The following is a 19606-nucleotide window of genomic DNA, read 5'->3' as shown; positions in this document are numbered from 1 at the left end:
GCTTTATTAATGTAATTTTGTCACAGGTTACACAGGTGAAATTTCAGCGGGCATTGCAGGTGGCGCTTTGCTGCTACTTGGCATTATCTCATTGGTTTTGTATCGCAATTGGCGTTACGAACAGGAACTGGATAGTTTACTATGGAAAATTGATTTTCGTGAAGTACAAATGCATGATAGTGAAAAGGAAACGTCTAGTCAAAAGCAAACAAGGGTGAGTGGGTATAGTGATTTTGCGGCAAAGGTACCGCAAGGAACTCACACAGACTTAATGTGGGGGAATGCTTCAAGTCGATGCATTTTTGATTTGAATTCATTTAAAACTAAGTTTTCAATAATATTTTTTCTAATTTTCTTTTCAGTCCACACATCCGCTCATACGCACCAGCCAGGTCAGTTTAAGTTCGAATCCTGATGCGGATTTTCGGTATACCACGATTTTTACACCTATTGGACTGTACAAAGGTCAATTGTATGCAATTAAAAAAGTACGGAAAAAATCTGTGGATATAACGAGAGAAATGAAAATGGAATTAAAGTTGGTGAGTACGGAATGTATTTATAAAAGAGTTAAACTGGAGCTTTTTGTGCTTTGTTCAGACTTGTGTAGTATCGGCCTCAATCATTATTTAAGCACAGATTCCTTGTAGGTTACCCCATTAGGGAAAGCTCCCTTGTACACATACCAATTAAGATAACATGACTACAGCTGATTAGGTATCCTGGATATCGACGTTGATCTAATTGAGCGGAGACCAAAATGCGCTTTCTTATTTCTGGGTGCTCGATGGTCATCTATGCAGCTGCAATATGAGGGTTGGCCCAGTATATTAAGAACTCAAACCAACATTGATGACATTTGACGAACCTTATAGTTCCGACAGGCTGCTTGCCACCTTCTTCCTCCAAGCCTTATTGGCGGCAACGTCTTACAATCTTACAGCGATCGGGCAGCTTTAACTTTTCCTTCCAACACCAACTCATTCGTGAACAAGCTAACTAGTCCACTGATGAAGCTTAAGCAAGGACAACAGTAGGCCCGAACTCAAAGCTTATAGACCATATTACGAAGATTGATCAAAGATCGCTTGGTGTTGTTTAGAGAGCCGCTGACTATTGCGCACAATCGGGTTGCCTTCTAAAAGCGAGAGCTCCCAGCAGAACAAGACATTAGAGGACTTCCCAGCCCAATCCGCAACATAGACCTCCATTACAGTATTCAGTCCAAAAATAGTCCAATATCTTTAAAGCTATCTGTAAGTCCCAGCAGCTCTTCCCCAATCGAGGGAAGTCTGAAAGCCGCATGACATGACAGGTGGGAAGAGCTTGTGACCGTGTCCAAAAATGCAAAACATTTTCCTGACCACGTTTGTCAGATCTTCAGAGTGTGCCACTAGTTGTCAGCCACTGGCTTCTAGATCCACCAGCCAAAACTCGGTTACTATAACTACCCAGAGTAAAAGAGACAGAACACCCCCCGTGACTTAGCTCTACACACCTTTTGCTCGTCTCTTTTAATGATCAAGGTATGATATTCTCTAACACCGTTTCGATGTCTAAAAAGGCACAGAGGGTAAATTTTTGTGCTCTAAGCCGTTTCCGTTGACCTGCCTCTACAATAGGCATATTGCAATGCAGTAATTCTCGAGGGCTCATATATAAACATTCATGGCTAGTCTGATGATACACGAAAGCTCCCGATGGTCTCTCAAGTCAAGGTGCCTTTGATTAGGTTCCAAGATTTCGTTATACAGCCCAGTTTTAGAAAATTAGTGTAGGTGACGGCCTACCAGCCAAAGTTATTCAGGAATACTGCCAACGGTTCCAGAGACTGGAATTAATTAATAGCCTCCACACGTTAGCTTTCCTACAGAGTTCATAGTCGTCGGTGCAAGTAGAGTTTCATGCGCAATTATTGTCGAACAGAAGTTTCATGGATTATTTGCTACTCATCGCCCATTCACCATTCACATCCTTAAAGTATCTCAAGCGGCAGCATACATTAAGAGAATTTCTCTGAAGTCAGGAGATTCAATACAGCCTTCTACGTTTTAAGAGTTGTCCAATGATAGTTCGTGTCTCTATTGAAAAACCACATACTGGACTTCTAAAGTCTTCGAAAGATTCCTACTACTATGGAGCCAACTGCTCCAGATAGAAGTTTTCATAGGGCTGGACCGCTGAAAGGCGCGATTGCTTGTCGATGCCAAACTTTGCTTTATAGCGGTTGTCGGATTTTCGGATAGGCTTGAACGAACTACAAGTCCAACTTTCAACAATAAAAGTGCCAGTGGGAGTTTCTTAAGGACATGTACCTTCTTAATTTGTAGATAGCAGAGCGCTATGGGAAAGAGTTAAGAAACTTTGAACTTGATATGTTGTTGTTGTTGTAGCGATAAGGACACTCCCCGTGGGCCTTGGGGAGTGTTATCGATGTTGATGGTCCTTTGCCGGATGCAGATCCGGTACGTTCTGGTACCAAGCCCGATCCTCTCGGGAACGATTTGGTATGACCACATGCGACCTTCTAGGCCATACCGCCCTCCCACTCCCTATATCCATGAGGAGTTCGGGCTCGCCAGAGCCTCGGCTCTCGCCACGTATTCTAACCCTCTAACCCGCTGGGTTAGCCAACTTGATATCATATCTACCAGGTCCATTATAAGCAGACTGAGGTCTAAGTTTCTGTTACAAATGCAGAGCTCTTCAATGAGGACTAACTTCTCCTAGCGTTATCTGAGCTTTCCAGGATGCTGAGGTGCCTATTTGCTTCAGCACAAACAACATCGATTCTTATGCACCTTGCTTTGGCGGTGTCAACCCGGCTCTTCGCCATGGGGCATATATTCTGAAGCCGTCATAGATTACCTTTGCACCGTTAGAGACTCATTTTTGCTGAACTCCAAGAAAAGCTCTTTTGACAAGCACACGGTATCTCGGTCTACCTGTCTCTGCGCGCAGATATTTCTCCATCCTTATCCAGAAATCTTTTTAGCCCCGGCCCCGGTTAAAAATTACGCCCACACCGCCTACCTCAAGCAGAACAACAAATCAGCGGAATAATACAATTTTGCTAGTGTCTAAAGTCGTCTTAAAGTTTCTAAATTTTTTAAATGATTGCAGTCACTCACCAATATTTCGCAAACTTCACCAAGATTTATATGATGCCTTAGCCTTACAAATTCACTAAGATTTGTTAATGCCCTATCCTTACAAATTCAGTTAAATAACTGCATTTAATGTAAACAATCTTCCAAATTTTTTTCTCTTCTTATTTTCAACTTTTTCATTTAATATATCCATGGGATTTATGTTATGCCATCAAATGCACTCGCCATCAATTCATCGTCATCACCGTGAGCACCCGCACCATAATTATAAACTGTTATTTCCGCCTTTTCGTTCTATATTGATGTACCGTTACAAAGTTACGCGATACACGCCATGACAATATATGTGCTTTTATTGGTGCCTGCACAGATCCACCGAATATTTGCATCATTACGGAGTATTGTACAAGAGGTAGCTTGAAGGTAAGTGAGTACTTGTGGTAAATCATCATCGTTAGTTATGTGGTTTTGATATGCAGTCATCAAATGTCATCTTTTGGAAAAATGAATTGTTGAATCATTTCGCATCAGAGGGGTGATGAGGAGGAATCCTCAAAAGAGGATTATCAACTAAAGCCGAGACGGTCATAAGCATGACAATGAATAAAATATGTGTTTTGAGTGTTTGAGTGCGATAAATGAAGTGGTTCACATGGTAGAAGTATCCAGAGACAACAAAGTGTTGTAGGTGGATGATTTCCGGGACATAAAAAGTGCGGGTCTATCAAAATGCTCTTAATAACAGCAACTGTAGATTCCGTTACTGCTCCTGGCATTGAAGTCCATATTTTTGACTAGATATAGCAAGCTCTGCGTTCCATAACGAGCGAGGACTGAACATAGATGGTGTGGGCTATGCGGATGATGTATTAGTACGGCTTTGCCTGCTCTTAACAGTCAAGATTGAAATACCTTTGAAAACTTTTGTTCTATCTGAAATCCTTAAGATGCTATGGCCCAGCCGCAGAAGATTGATTCTCCTTCGAATAGCCTTTTCGAGAGGCTCTTATAACTCAAAAACATTAAGCTTGAATGAAAAACGATCCTTGGCATGTTGATATTGTAACGAGTTTTGGGAAATTCCGCTTATTTGCAACCTTCTACTAACGTTCGAATCACTAAACTGTTGAATAAATAACTCCACTATTCAATAATGCAAAATGGCCTTTATTAAAGTACTTCACAATAACACTTCTACTTCTCGACATATAGCGTGCTTAAATCAAACTGATTCGTCGTGCCTCAGCTGCTGCTTTTATACTCTTTGGTTTCCTCGTTGACATATTTCTAGGCGTTTCTATTTCTAGAATTTGCTATTTGTTTACCAGCTATACATTTCTCAGCTATAACTACAGATGCACGATTTTTATAGCTTCTCGCATAGCCCATGTGCGTGTTTATGTGAGTGATACTTCCACAGGCGATTGCCTACTTTTAGGAGTATCTCGGTAAGATATATGCATGTTTTTGTGCGTATCTCTCCGCTGCGTGTACGTACATATGTGTAGACATAATGATTGATTCGTTTATGTAGATACAAGTGACTGCCTGCTTTATTGTTGTTGTGGCTTCATTTACTTAGCATCAGACTAGTGATGTGAGTATCACTTAGTGTCACTAATATTCGTCACAATAAACTTCCAAGCTGTGGAAGATTTTGGACTTTTAATTAAAGATTGCCCATATGCCCAATCATTTTGTTTGCTTCCACAGAGGGACCTAGTTGGTATACGCATCGTCGGAGCATGGAATTTCTCAATGATCTGCGATGACGTTGTAAGTGCTCTCACTGCAGATTTCCTTAGTTTGCAGATAAAGGTGGTTCCTTTCTTATCCAAATATCATTTAAGTAGTCATCAGGACCTTGAGGTCTGACAATCATTTCGGATCAACCACAGCAGGTCCGTTGTCCTCACAGTGTAACCATCGGCTGCAATATTTTTGTGCTCTGAAACCCAGTAGGGGGAAATATTGAGATGCCCTGTAAATGCTAGTGAGGCTCGAAACTGCCGTACGAAATCCTAAAAATGGAGTTGGATTCTAATGGCTTTATGGCAGCCTGGCTGTCGACAAAGATCGATAACCCCAGCGGGTTAGAAGGCTTAGAATATATCCGCGGCAGGTATGCCTTTCTAATAGTCGACTAAAATACCAAATTTATTTAAGGAGTTGTGTAGCGCAACCCTTTCAAGGTATTGCTAGCGTAATTTATAGCTTCTCCAACCCAATTGTCAACCTCACCTACCCGTGGCGAATCCGGAATAGAGACAGCAATTAGATATTTATTGTCCCCTGTCAAGGCTTAGAAGCCACTACAGCAAATTTTATACACTGAATATTCTTTCTCCTTATACTGCTGCGACGGCGCACATGATTCAATTTTAAACGCGATTGGCTGGCAAGAAAGAATACGAATACTACGAAGGCCATTCTCGTTCGATTTTATCTTTGTCTTCATGGATCTAGGGGTTGGGAGGGCGGGATGGCCTAGAAGGTTTCATGTGGTCATGCCAAATCGTTCCCGGGATCTGTAAGACTGATCCGTAGATTATACGAGTACAGCTCAGCCCCAGTTCCCATTTCCATTTCTGAGCCGGCTGTAATGTCGCTTCACCCTAATTCTATCTAATACCACTTTGATGATACTTCTTCACAAGTCCTACTTCTATCAGCTTGCACTCAGTGTCTAACACAAAGTAAATGTTTTCCAAAATGACAAATGACGTGCTTACTTGCTTTGTATTTCTGAAAAAGATTACTTTTCTTTTATATCTCCTTCCCATAACCACTGAACTTAAATTTTCAACACCTTTAATGCAAACTTCAATTTTATTTTCTCGCACTCTATGCCTTCCTGAAAGGATATACTCGAGAATGAGGATGTTAAGTTGGACAATATGTTCATTGCTTCAATGGTTGCTGACATCATACGCGTAAGTTCAATAACTCAAATATTACTACAGGTTTCCGCTGTGACAAGTGCACCTCGACCGTTTTCATGTTATGCCATAGTGATTGTTTTTTTACTCTTCCAATTTTTTTCTTTCTCACAACAGGGTGTCATCTACTTACATGAATCGCCCATTCGATTTCATGGTTCGCTATGCACTTCCAATTGTCTCATCGATTCCCGCTGGGTGGTTAAACTAACCGATTTTGGGTTGTTTGCTTTCAAAAAGGGCATGGAGGATAATTCAACGGAGAAGCCAAACATGACAACTAAGTGTACAAGTATGACTTGAAAGGATGTTCATATTGCCGTTTTACTAAAAACAAATGTTCTCGAGCTTTTAGTGCCATTTCACATGCTCTCAAAAAATGCATGGCGTTCTCCTTCTTCAAAAGTTGGTTAACGAATGGCTAAAGTATGTGAAATGGTACTAGCTGCTTAGTGAATTAAACTCCTAACCACAATTTTTCTCTCTATCATCCTCCCACAGAGTTACTTTACCGTTCACCCGAACTACTACGTCAAGGTCCTGCCTCCCTCGTACCGGGCACACAAAAAGGCGATTCATATTCTTTTGGCATTGTACTCTACGAAATTCATGTGCGTCATGGCCCATTCGGCGAAACCGGACTTACGCCTATGCAATGTCTACAAAAAGTACTCCAGCCACAAGATCATCTCTATCCCTACCGCCCACCGTTACAACCACTGGAAACCTCCTTTGATTGTGTACGGGAAATTTTGCATGAATGTTGGTCTGAACGTCCAGAGGAGCGACCAGATTTTAAGACAATACGTACCAAATTGCGTCCCCTACGCAAAGGTATGAAACCAAATATATTTGACAATATGATGGCTATGATGGAAAAATATGCAAATAATTTGGAGGCGCTGGTCGATGAACGTACCGATCAGTTGCAAGAGGAAAAGAAGAAGACTGATGCTTTACTGCTCGAAATGCTACCGCGTCCGGTAGCGGAACAACTGAAGAAGGGCAATAAAGTGGACCCCGAAAATTATGAGCAAGTCTCGATATATTTTAGTGATATTGTGGGTTTTACAGCGATGTCGGCGGAGAGTACGCCATTGCAAGTGGTGGACTTTTTGAATGATTTGTATACTTGCTTTGATTCAATAATTGGACATTACGATGTATATAAGGTGGAAACGATTGGAGATGCCTATATGGTGGTAAGTAATAGATGGAAGACAAGGAATTAGAGTAGATATAGGAAGCACAGTAGATTACAGAACGCATGGAAAGGGTCAAACCGCAACAGATGCCTTCTTAGAAGTTTTAGTCAGAAAGCATTCCTTACTAAGTTTCAGTAAAAGGTGCTTGACCAGACCTTAGCTTATCCAGACCTGAGACAGATTGACGATTAGAGCATTAAGCAAAACGTCACCAGACAAACTTATTTCTTAATGAGAGGTGCGTCTGACGACTCCATGTTAGCCATTACAATTAAGCCACTTTAGCTTCTTGTAATGTAATATTTCGACTTAAGCAATACAAAATCGGTTCAACTTCAAAAGCCTATGACTTTCAGACCAACAGTAACTCCAAAACTTCCGGGAACGGCATAGAGACAGCAACTAGATATCAAATGTCCTTCCGCAAGGCTTAGAAGGCATTACAGTAAATTGTATACCCAGAATATTCTTTCTCCTTATACTGCTGCTACTTTCACGCTACCGGATCTTCGCCGACGGCGCACATGATTCAATTTTAAACGCGATTGGCTGGCATGGAAAGAAATGTTGTCTCGAATACTACGAAGACCATTCTGGTTCGATTTTATCTTTGTCCCAGATAGGCCATCGTAAATCATGACCTACTTCCCTCTTTTATAGGTTTGGAAAGGGCGGAGATTTTGCATGGGTGTTTCCGTTTTCCGAATGAGGCCGAATTCCAACGTTGATTAGATACTATCTGGCTGGAATGTGTCTATAAACACGCTCCTGAAATCAAAGGCCAACAAAAGCGGATAAGGATCAACTGTGATCTTACCTTGATCCTTTTCATGATATTTGTATTCCTTTCTATAATTTGAGAACTTCAATTAACAGTTTTTAGTGTTTTCTCAATCTCGCTTTCCACTTCCTCCACTTTTCTTTTTCTCGTTTCCTTTCAGGTCTCCGGCCTACCAATCCGCAATGGTGATTTGCACGCCGCCGAAATCGCTTCAATGTCTCTCCACCTGCTTAGCGCCGTATCCGAATTCAAGATACGCCATCGACCTACCAATAAACTTCTACTACGCATCGGTATACACACAGGTCCGGTATGTGCTGGCGTGGTCGGTTTAAAAATGCCACGTTATTGCCTATTCGGTGATACGGTCAACACCGCATCACGTATGGAATCAAGTGGAGTGCCACTTAAAATTCACTGCAGTCAGCAATGTCGTGAGCTACTCGAAAAGTTAGGAGGCTATCATTATCAGGAGCGTGGCATGATTTCAATGAAAGGCAAAGGAGATCAGCGTACCTACTGGCTGTTGGGTGAGGATGAGGATGCGCGCAATCGGCGTAATTATGAACGTTCACAGCGACGCGGCTCGCGTGCACTAAATAAATTCATACAAGGCACGATCAAACAAAGTGGACATCAATATAATGCAACCGCAATGGTTGACTATGGTATACGTTCGTCGTTGAAGAATAAAAGTATGCCGCGTAATTCCTTGACGCGCTCTTCCAGTCTTGAATCACCAAAGAAGCTACGTTTTGCTACGGGTAATCTGTTGGAACATCATCGTTATCATAGGTAAGGTTTGTTTTTGCTGCGAATTTATAAAAAAGTTAACTTAAATATTTTCTTTACAGCGATGAGGCGCTGCTAGAGGTCATTACAGATTCTTACACGGGTGTACGGCGTTCTTCGGGCACTTCGACGCATTCACGTTACGAAGAATCCACACTCTCGTGTGGCAGTAATGATGAACTGACAAATTGGCAGCGTCCACGAAGGCCATCATCTTATCCCACGGCCAATACGCCATTACTGCTCAATCATGTGGGGACTTGAGAAAGAGTCTAAAAAAAAGCTCTGTTGGCGCGAAAAGCTTGCATAAATCAAATACAGGAATTTAGTAGACTATTTGGAAAAATTACCGTACTCAATTAGTGATTAAGAAATCGTATTTACGTAATTTATTCTTTTTTCGCGGCAAGACATTTTGAATATTTATGTGTTAGTACGTATTGTGTTCAGGAGAAGAGAAATAGCGATTTTCACTGCCAGAAAAGCAAACGAGCATTGAGGCAACCCAATTACATAGAAAAACTTGATCTCTCCTCCTTAGATAGAGCTTACTCACATACTCAACACTCGGTCAATACTTGCAGAAGTCAAGCATCTTTTCTCAGGTATTCTTCTATAAAATGATTGCACAATGCGACAAACCGTTGGTAGCCAGTCGCAGAGAATCGAAGCTTGACTTCCTTAAGATAATTTTTTGTTTGTTTACAATTTGGTTCAATTTCTGAAACATTTTTTATCTCCTTACAGTATGTCATTCCTAACTCCCGGTTCTTCAAATGCCTTCTCCTCGTTCCTTTATTGCATCAGGAAGTCAGTCTGTTTGATCTTCAATTTTTAATTCGAAGTATTTATTAATTCCACTTCTGATATTTATTTATTGTGCATCTGAGACCTTAGCGCATTTTTTTTGTTCTATCTTAATTTTTGTTGGCAAACTTTTCATACTTTCTTAATCGCCTGCTTTCGATTCGCGCCAACCTTCTTCAGCTTTTATTAGCCGTGTTTTTTTACCGTCTACTTTTGCGGGTACCCTTATCCTCCTTTAGATAATGTTGAGGAGACCCATCTAGCGGCAACTGCTACATAACATGTTGTACTGAGAAGCGGAGAAACACACCTATGTTGGCGATATTGTATAACCTATAGCTGAATCGGTTGCGGTGAATAGTGGACACACACCATTTGTAGAGGTAATACAGAGAGTTGAAACATAGACACATATTTCAGTTGCATCTGAGTATAATGCGTTTTGAAATTGTGGAGTACTAATTTTCTGCGCAGCAATTTCAGAAGAGTAGATAGAGTTTAACGCTTAGCAGTCCATATAAAGTTTAAGCATATATGTATATAGATGTAAACAAAAACACAGCTATTGTAACCCAGTGAATCCCGATTTGCTACCAGATAAATTTTCTCCCTCTTCTCCCTCAAATAATATTTAAACAATATAGTCATAGTCAAAATAAGAGAGTTTTGAAAGTTAAATGCGCTTTTTTGTCAGATACTAGCTTATAGAGTATTAAAAAAAGTTGTAACTAATTTTAAAACCATTCCGTTCTATTCAGTTCGTCGAGAGTGGTTGTGCAGTGTCATCCTCGGCTCAACTGCAATTTTTCGGGCTTTTTTTTTTTTTGATTGAGCTGAAAATTTAAGTAGGCCTCAAGGTTGGCCTTGTGCTTCCTTCTGGCATATTGAAGTTAGGAGATGCAATGCTTCACTGACCTGGAGTCAGGGTGGTGGTTTTGGACTCCTAACAGGAATCAGTGAATTTATAAAAAAAAACCAAATTGCTTTTGATTTTGTGCCTGGCGTGGTGCCAATTAAAAACTAAAAAATTAACTTTTTTATGAGAAATAACGGAGTTTAAATATTATTGAATAACGGAGCTTTTGTGCATAACGGAGCTTTTGTGCATAACGGAGGAACATTGAGATTTGAGAACTGGCGTGGTGCCAATTAAAAATCAAATTGGTTTTGATTATAACATAACGGAATATAACGGGATAGTGAAAACACATGTTGAGTAAATAAAAAAAAATAATAATAATAATTTTAAAACCTAACTTTATTTGACTCTGACTATGCTCCAATAAGTTTAAGTCTATTTTATTTTAGTGAATTATTACTAAACAAATTAATAATTTAAATAGTATTGAATATTTAGATAATAAAAAGTAATTATTAATGTTTATCGTTGATGATTGCCAAGTTCTAGTCGTTTATTAAGTATAAAAGTATATGAATTTATGTATGTATGTAAAGTTAACGCGATGTTAAGAAAAATAGACAATTAAATTAATAAATGAAGAAGTTTAAACTTTAAAGAAACGAACGAAGAATTACTGTGAGTAGCGTAGCCAGCGTTGGATCGGCTAAGGGTTAATTTTTTCAAGCGCGGCAGAAGGCCGCCTGTGCAGAAAGGTGTTAAAAGGCAGATATTATATATTATAAGAAAAAATTTTTTTTTGGGAAGCAGCTCAGACCCTTTGCACACTATGTTAGTAGAGCTATTTGTTGTAAAAAAATAAATATATTAAAAAAATTTACAGAAGAGGGGTTTTTTGCAATGTTTCAATATATGTGACCTGGAATCATGAAACGACCCTATTTTGCGAAAACAAGTTTTCGAGAAAAACGCGTTTAAAGTTTTTGCTTAGCTTGACCCTGTGTAGCGGCCGGCCTTTGTGAACGAAATTTGTAGTTAAAATTTAATTAACTTCCCGATAAGCTACAAGCTTGAAACTTGGAATATAGTTCAAACCCGATGACAATGCAATAATAAGGAAAAACTCCGATAGGTGGCGCATGGATCGGAATAATTCAAAAAATCGTATTTGTGGTCCGATTTGGCTTTAAATGCGATTTGTGAAAAAAACTAAGAAAAAATAGAAAACGGTTTGTTTCATTGGAAAGAGCGTTAAATTTCCTATAAGAATCACTCAAAAAGTGAAGAACGGTATTTTCGCACAATAGGGTCGTTTCATGAGTCCAGGTCACATATAGATATTTCAATGGTTAAAAATATATACATCAATTGGAAGATATTTTTATGAGCTACTTCGGAGTAGTTGCAATCATTTTAATATCCGTTAACTAGTTTTGGAGATATTTCAAATTTAATAAACCATAGTTTGACCTTTTGACGTGGAATTCCCCCTTATGTTTGTATTTGCACCAACAAAAAAAATACAACGTGGAAATCCGCGCAAAATTCTCTATCATTGTGGTTAAAACAAGTGTGATATCTTATCCGTCAATTGCCTGACAGGATGTTCAATATGGCTACGTTTAAGCGTTTTGGCAGGGTGTTTAATATGGTGGCACATAGGGCCGGCTATCTTCAGCGGGTGATAGAAAGAGATACAGAATGAGACAGCGATAATCAATTACAAATCAGGTGATCCAATCTATTTGTAATTTTGACGTCTATGCAGAAGCAAAGAGGATAAATACAATAAGAGGCGTCACTCGTTATTTTTTTGGCATTTACTCGATGTATACTGAGAGGTAGTCGCTACATTTTTTTTGGGCGAGATGTTTATAAATGTCTTCTATACATTTTCATGGGGTATTTGTGTTTATTTTTCCGACTGTTTTTAATTAATTATTTAATTCTCTTTCCAAAAAACACGTTTGCATAAAGTGACAACACCGCATGGATAAATGGAAGGCAATTCAAAAATGTCCCTCATAAAACAAAAGTAGCGACTACCTCACTGTTTACATCGAGTAAATGCCTAAAAAATAACGAGTGACGGCTTGTATTATATTGTCACGGATATTAACAGCACTAAGTTATACCATCACTAAGGCGATGCCAAGGCCACGATAAGCAGTATTTACGTCAATAATCAAATCATGTATACACATATATAAGGCAGCCGAAAGATGTCACACACAGATGCATTTACTTATACGCCTATGTATACTGTATACGCCTATGTATACTGTAAACTACAAACATTCACATAAATAATTCAATCATTATGTATCTACATAAACGAATAAATAAGTGCGTCTACACATATGTACGTATACGAGCGGCGGAGCGGCAATGCACAAACACATGCATATATCTTATCTGAGTTGTCACAAGAGAGAGCAATAATTTGTGCACGTAGTTGTGGCTGGCAATTTTGTAGCCGAACTAACTAGTAACTTCTGGAAATCGAAGAGCCTAGAAGTATGCAGCGTAAACTATAAAAGCGGAGCAGGCGAGTAAGAAGTAATTCAGTTTGATTCGAGTTGTCAAGCAGTTTGATTAAGACGATATCTAGCGAGCAATAGCAGTATTATTTTGAATAGTAGAGTTTCATTGAGCTATCAATCAGTGTGGTTATTAAGCAAGCAATTCGTTTCACAGTTTGTTATTGTGAAGTACTTTAACAAAGGCCATTTTGCATTATTACAAATTGGAGTTATTTATTCAACAGTTTAGTGATTCGAACTTAGCAGAGGATTGCAAATAAGAGGATTTGCAGCAAAGTCGTCACAATTGGCATCCCAACTGGAATCGCAAAAGACAGAAATAACATCTCAACTGTCATCACAGATGGAATCCCAAGAGACACGTATAACATCAAAGATGTCATCTCAGCTGGAATCGCAGGAGAACCGTATAACAGCGAAGATTGAAGCACAAGAGGCACGGATATCCGAAATGTCGGCGCAAATTTCAGCACAGATATCATCGCAGATCTCTGCTCAACTGGAAGAGCAAGAAGAACGTATTTCCTCGAAGTTGCAGGCGCAAGATACAAAAATTTTACAGTTTGAAGAAAAAATCGAGGCCGAGGTGGATGCTTTGAGAGGACGTATCGAGCAGTTGCAACTAAATCGCCCAGCAGTTTCAACGAGTAATCCAAAGGTAAAAACACCATCCTTTGACGGTTCTGTTCCTTTCCAGGTCTTTAAGCTACAGTTTGAGAAGACCGCAGCAGTGAACAACTGGAATGTGGAAGATAAAGTTGCCGCACTCGTCGTAGCATTGAAAGGACCAGCTGCCGAAATCTTACAGACTATTCCAGAGTACGAACGGAACAGTTATGACGCATTGATGGCTGCTGTAGAACGGCGATACGGAAGCGAACACAGGAAACAGATATTTCAAATAGAATTGCAAAACCGCTACCAAAAAGCTAGCGAGACTTTGCAGGAGTTTGCTTCGGACATTGAAAGATTGGCTCATCTTGCAAATGCGGATGCACCCGTGGAATACACGGAAAGAGTGAAGATTCAGAGCTTTATAAATGGCATACGGGACGTCGAAACGAAGCGAGCCACATACGCGAACCCAAAGCAAACATTTTCTGAAACGGTATCCCATGCATTGACTCAGCAAACGGCGTCATTATTGAGTAAACCAGCATACAAAGCTCATCGTGTGGAAGTAGAGAGGCCGGAGTGGGTAGATACAATTTTGGAAGCTCTGAAGGGATCAAAACAAAAAAATGCCGGAGTTATGAAATGTTTCAAGTGCGGTAACCCAGGTCACATTGCACGTCATTGCAGTAGCAATTCCAATAGTTCCAACAATGTGGGTGGTCGTAAACGCAGAGCTGAAGGAGACGAGCAAATCCCCAAATCCACTCAATCGTTAAACTAAAGCGAGTCAGCCGCAAGGGGCGACAGCTGGCTCCCTCAATTGAATGCCCCATAATCTCTATTCCGCAAATTGGAAGAAGGTCAAGCAATCTTACTGTCGGAGGACATGTGGATGGAAAGGAACGTTTACTGACTGTAGATACGGGTGCATCCCATTCCATCATTCGATCAGATTTAGTCAACAAGAAGATAAGACCATTGCTTGGAGCAAGATTACGTACAGCCACGGGAGAGGACACCCAGGTTATTGGAGAAGTAGAATGTGAAGTAGCAATTGGGAACGTCACGGTACTTCACAATTTTATAGTAGCAGGTATTGGTGAGGAAATCATAATTGGAGTGGACTTCTTAATCAACCAAGGCATCAAGATCGATATGCAAAGCAAGACGATGCGATATAAGAACATGGATGTGCCACTTAATTTCGGCTACGAGAGAGGCTACAGCAGTAAACGAGTGCTGGTGGAAGAGAGTCAGCAAATACCACCAAAATCAGAAGCAGTCATCTGGGCAAAGGTTGATGGAGATTGTGGGACAAACAAATTGTGGGTTGTCGAAGCAGCAAATAAATCAGCACTGAACATACTTGTAGGAAAAACCCTGGCTATGACAAAACAAGATGGACGTATTCCGGTAAGAGTACTCAATGAGTTCAAGTCACCATTCAATTTGACCAAAGGAGCTATTTTGGGAAGATGTCAAGAGGCCGAAGTAGTTATTAACTGTGAACAGCTCCAGGAATACGTTTCATCTAGTAATACTGATCTTTCAAATGATATCACGGCATGGACGCATGGGCTAGAGGAAGCCTATCAGAGTAAGGCAAAACAACTGCTCATAAAATACACGAACATATTTGACCAGGATGGTTCCAAACCAGGCCGCACCAATGTTGTGAAACATCAAATTGACACTGGAGATGCGAGGCCGATCCGTCAAGCTCCACGTAGTGTTCCACTGGCGAAGCGGGAAGCTGTGAGTCAAATCATACAAGAAATGAGTTACAGCGGCGTCATCGAACCATCAGCTAGTCCATGGAGCTCACCGGTAGTACTTGTAAAGAAGAAGGATGGAAAAATGAGGTTTTGCGTGGACTACCGAAAGTTGAATGACGTTACGAAAAAGGATAGCTACCCGTTGCCAAGAATTGACGACACCCTGGACTCGCTATCTGGTACGAAATGGTTTTCCACACTGGACTTGAAAAGCGGTTACTGGCAAGTTGAGGTGAAGGAGGAAGATAAAGAGAAAACAGCCTTCAGTGTCGGTGATGGTCTTTGGCAATTTACAGTGATGCCTTTTGGACTTTGTAATGCACCAGCTACTTTTGAGAGACTCATGGACCAGGTACTGAAAGGACTACATTGGAAAACATGCTTGGTGTACCTGGACGACATCATCGTATTGGGCAAGAGTTTTGATGAACATCTTAAAAACTTGGAGGAAGTTTTCCAGAGAATAGCTGGCGCTGGTCTGAAGTTAAGTCCCAAAAAGTGTACGCTGTTTAAAAAGGAAGTAAATTATTTGGGCCACAAGGTAACGACAGAAGGTGTCTGTACAGCGAATGAAAAGATAGAGGCAGTAAAGGATTGGCCAAGACCACAGAATCTGCATGAATTGAGAAGTTTCCTTGGGCTGTGCACATATTACCGCCGATTTGTACCAAATTTTGCCAGCGTAGCCCATAGTCTCCACGAGCTAACAAGGAAAAATAAAGCTTTTGAATGGAAGAAGGACCAAGAATTAGCTTTCCAAACATTGAAAGAGCGGTTGTGCACTGCCCCAATGTTGGCATACCCGATTCCAGGAGCAACGTTTATTCTAGATACAGATGCGAGCGGATATGCTATAGGAGGAGTTTTATCACAACTGGTCGACGGGCAAGAGAAGGTAGTTGCATATTACAGCCGTTCAATTGGAAAACCAGAGAGGAACTATTGCGTTACACGGAGAGAGCTGTTGGCATTGGTAGAGTGCATTAAACATTTTCACAAATACCTCTACGGCCAGCGATTCCGTGCCAGGACAGATCACGCAGCGTTGAAATGGCTTCTGCAGTTCCGTAATCCGGAAGGACAATTGGCACGGTGGATCGAGCGACTACAAAGCTATGACTTTTCCATTGAGCATCGAAAAGGTAGTACCCATGGAAATGCTGATGCAATGTCACGAAGACCATGTAGTCTGGAATGCAAACACTGCTCAAAGGCCGAGGCTAAAGAAGACATTATAGATGTACGGCTAATTACTATAACGTGTACGGATGAATGGGACAAGGAACAACTAAGGAAGTGTCAGCTAGAAGATACAGATCTGTCACATGTTATGCAAGGGCTAGAACGAAACGAAAGACCAAGCAGAGAGGATATGTCAGCAGAGAGTCCCATTGCGAAGTCATATTGGGCACAGTGGAACAGTTTACAATTGATATCCGGTTGCTTGCATCGAGTATGGGAGAGTGAGGATGGTCAATGCAAGAAGAAACTGATAGTTGTTCCCATAAAGAGGATTCCTGACGTGCTCAGCGAGCTGCACAATGGTCCAAGTGGAGGTCATCTTGGAATCACGAAGACACTCGAGAAAATTAAGCAGAGATTCTATTGGGTTGGTTGCCGTCAGTCGGTCACCGAGTGGATTGCCAATTGCGAGGTATGCAACAGAGCGAAAGGGCCCAAAACCCGAAGTCATGGCCAGATGAAGCAGTATATTTCAGGTGCACCATTTGAAAGGATCGCCATGGATGTCGCAGGTCCATTTCCTACTAGCAACCGCCGAAACAAATACGTACTGGTGGTTATGGATTATTTCAGTAAATGGCCAGAGGTATACCCAATCCCAAACCAAGAAGCAGAAACAGTAGCAGAAGTGGTTAAAAACGAATGGGTTGCAAGGTATGGTGTACCAATGGAGTTACATTCTGACCAAGGCAGAAATTTTGAATCAGCTGTGTTCCAAGAAATGTGCAAGAAGTTGGGCATTCGAAAAACACGGACAACTGCATTGCATCCTCAGTCCGATGGTATGGTGGAACGCTTCAATAGAACATTGGAGGAGCATTTAAGGAAAGTAGTAGACAAGTACCATAAGGACTGGGATACACACATATCATTATTCTTGATGGCCTACCGATCGGCAGTACATGACACAACGGGCCAAACTCCCGCAAAGGTAATTTTTGGCAATGACCTTCGACTGCCAGCTGATTTGAAGTATGGGATAGATGCCGATGCGGAGAGGAATGTTAAGAAATCCACTGGTGTCTTGGAAGAAGAGCTGAGAGAGATACACGATCTGGTAAGGCAACGAGCAAAGATTATGAGTGACAAGATGAAAGCGAGGTACGATAAAGCAATTAATTCGGAAGGGTTTCAGGAAGGAGATTTGGTGCTGCTATACAACCCACAACGAAAAAAAGGTTTGTCCCCGAAATTGCAGTGTAACTGGGAAGGCCCATACAAAGTTGTAAAACGGATCAACGATGTAGTGTACCGCATACAAACCACTACCAAACCACGAACCAAAATGAAAGTGGTTCATTTGGAGAGATTAGCAGCGTTTAGATCGAGAGATTTGTCTGACCGGGACGATCAGACTTAGGTGGAGGGCAGTGTCACGGATATTAACAGCAGTAAGTTATACCATCACTAAGGCGATGCCAAGGCCACGATAAGCAGTATTTACGTCAATAATCAAATCATGTATACACATATATAAGGCAGCCGAAAGATGTCACACACAGATGCATTTACTTATACGCCTATGTATACTGTATACGCCTATGTATACTGTAAACTACAAACATTCACATAAATAATTCAATCATTATGTATCTACATAAACGAATAAATAAGTGCGTCTACACATATGTACGTATACGAGCGGCGGAGCGGCAATGCACAAACACATGCATATATCTTATCTGAGTTGTCACAAGAGAGAGCAATAATTTGTGCACGTAGTTGTGGCTGGCAATTTTGTAGCCGAACTAACTAGTAACTTCTGGAAATCGAAGAGCCTAGAAGTATGCAGCGTAAACTATAAAAGCGGAGCAGGCGAGTAAGAAGTAATTCAGTTTGATTCGAGTTGTCAAGCAGTTTGATTAAGACGATATCTAGCGAGCAATAGCAGTATTATTTTGAATAGTAGAGTTTCATTGAGCTATCAATCAGTGTGGTTATTAAGCAAGCAATTCGTTTCACAGTTTGTTATTGTGAAGTACTTTAATAAAGGCCATTTTGCATTATTACAAATTGGAGTTATTTATTCAACAGTTTAGTGATTCGAACTTAGCAGAGGATTGCAAATAAGAGGATTTGCAGCAAATTCGTTACAATATTTATCCTCTTTGCTTGTATTATCCACAATGATTGGAAGAGCAGCTCGGCCTAAAATCTCTTCGGAGGTTATCGCTCGATGGATTTATTTATTTTACATAAAAATTTGCACTGACAAAAATAAAATTTTTAATTTTTCTCTTTCGAATTTTACAATCGGAGGTAGAAACATGTCTTTTGATACCCTCTTTGGTAAAAATCAGGTGATGCACCACCGTCTTGTAAAATATTACCGTTTTTTCTGTCTCAAGGAAACGGTTGAAGTGGGTAGGCCTCTTTTTACACAGTTAAGTTATTTCGGCGTGCCTGTCAGACTACACTACCTTAGTGAGGTTTGAATATACAAACCAATATGGCTACTTTTTAGCGTTTTGACAGTGTGTTCACTATGGCGGCGCCTTTCTTCAGCGGGTGATAGAAAGAGATACAGAATGAGACAGCGATAGTCAATTACAAATCAGTTGATCCAATCACTTCGGAATTTTGACGTTTATGCAGAAGATTTCACACTTAGTTATCATTCACAATGATACAAACCCCGTTAAATACCAGGAAATTGTCCAATAGACGGTGATTTCGTAGCATCAAACCAATAACCAACCCACACTACCTAAGGAACTGCCGACATACGATAATCAAATTGAAGCTTTCTTTAAAAATCTTACGAACAATATCCATGGCATCGCACACCTGGATGAAAACAACGAGCAACCCCTTAAAAATCACAATCCTCGTAAAATGCAAAAACCTGACTGTTTTCCTCATATACGCCAATGCAATTTGTATATACTCGTTGATTAGTGCAGCTATAAGCAAATCGAGTATACAGTTCGGTAGGTAA

General features: G+C 40.6%; 1 protein-coding gene across 1 annotated transcript in view; it reads left to right on the top strand.

Moving 5' to 3' along the window:
* LOC137253328 (speract receptor) overlaps positions 1-11929 on the top strand; it is a 209819-nt gene extending 197890 nt beyond the window's left edge. Inside the window, exons 12-19 of the mRNA XM_067790059.1 lie at positions 27-214; positions 363-542; positions 3429-3533; positions 5972-6043; positions 6167-6341; positions 6551-7251; positions 8196-8830; positions 8890-11929. Coding sequence (XP_067646160.1) covers positions 27-214; positions 363-542; positions 3429-3533; positions 5972-6043; positions 6167-6341; positions 6551-7251; positions 8196-8830; positions 8890-9091 — 2258 coding nt within the window. The 3' untranslated portion in view covers positions 9092-11929. The remainder of the gene's footprint in view (positions 1-26; positions 215-362; positions 543-3428; positions 3534-5971; positions 6044-6166; positions 6342-6550; positions 7252-8195; positions 8831-8889) is intronic.
* Positions 11930-19606: the final 7677 nt, after the last annotated feature.

The sequence above is a fragment of the Eurosta solidaginis genome, chromosome 5 (genome assembly GCF_040869045.1).
Source record: "Eurosta solidaginis isolate ZX-2024a chromosome 5, ASM4086904v1, whole genome shotgun sequence".
In the NCBI taxonomy this organism is placed as follows: domain Eukaryota; kingdom Metazoa; phylum Arthropoda; class Insecta; order Diptera; family Tephritidae; genus Eurosta; species Eurosta solidaginis.
The sequence above is the reverse complement of the archived record's forward strand: the minus strand, read 5'-3'. Positions and strand labels throughout refer to the sequence as shown.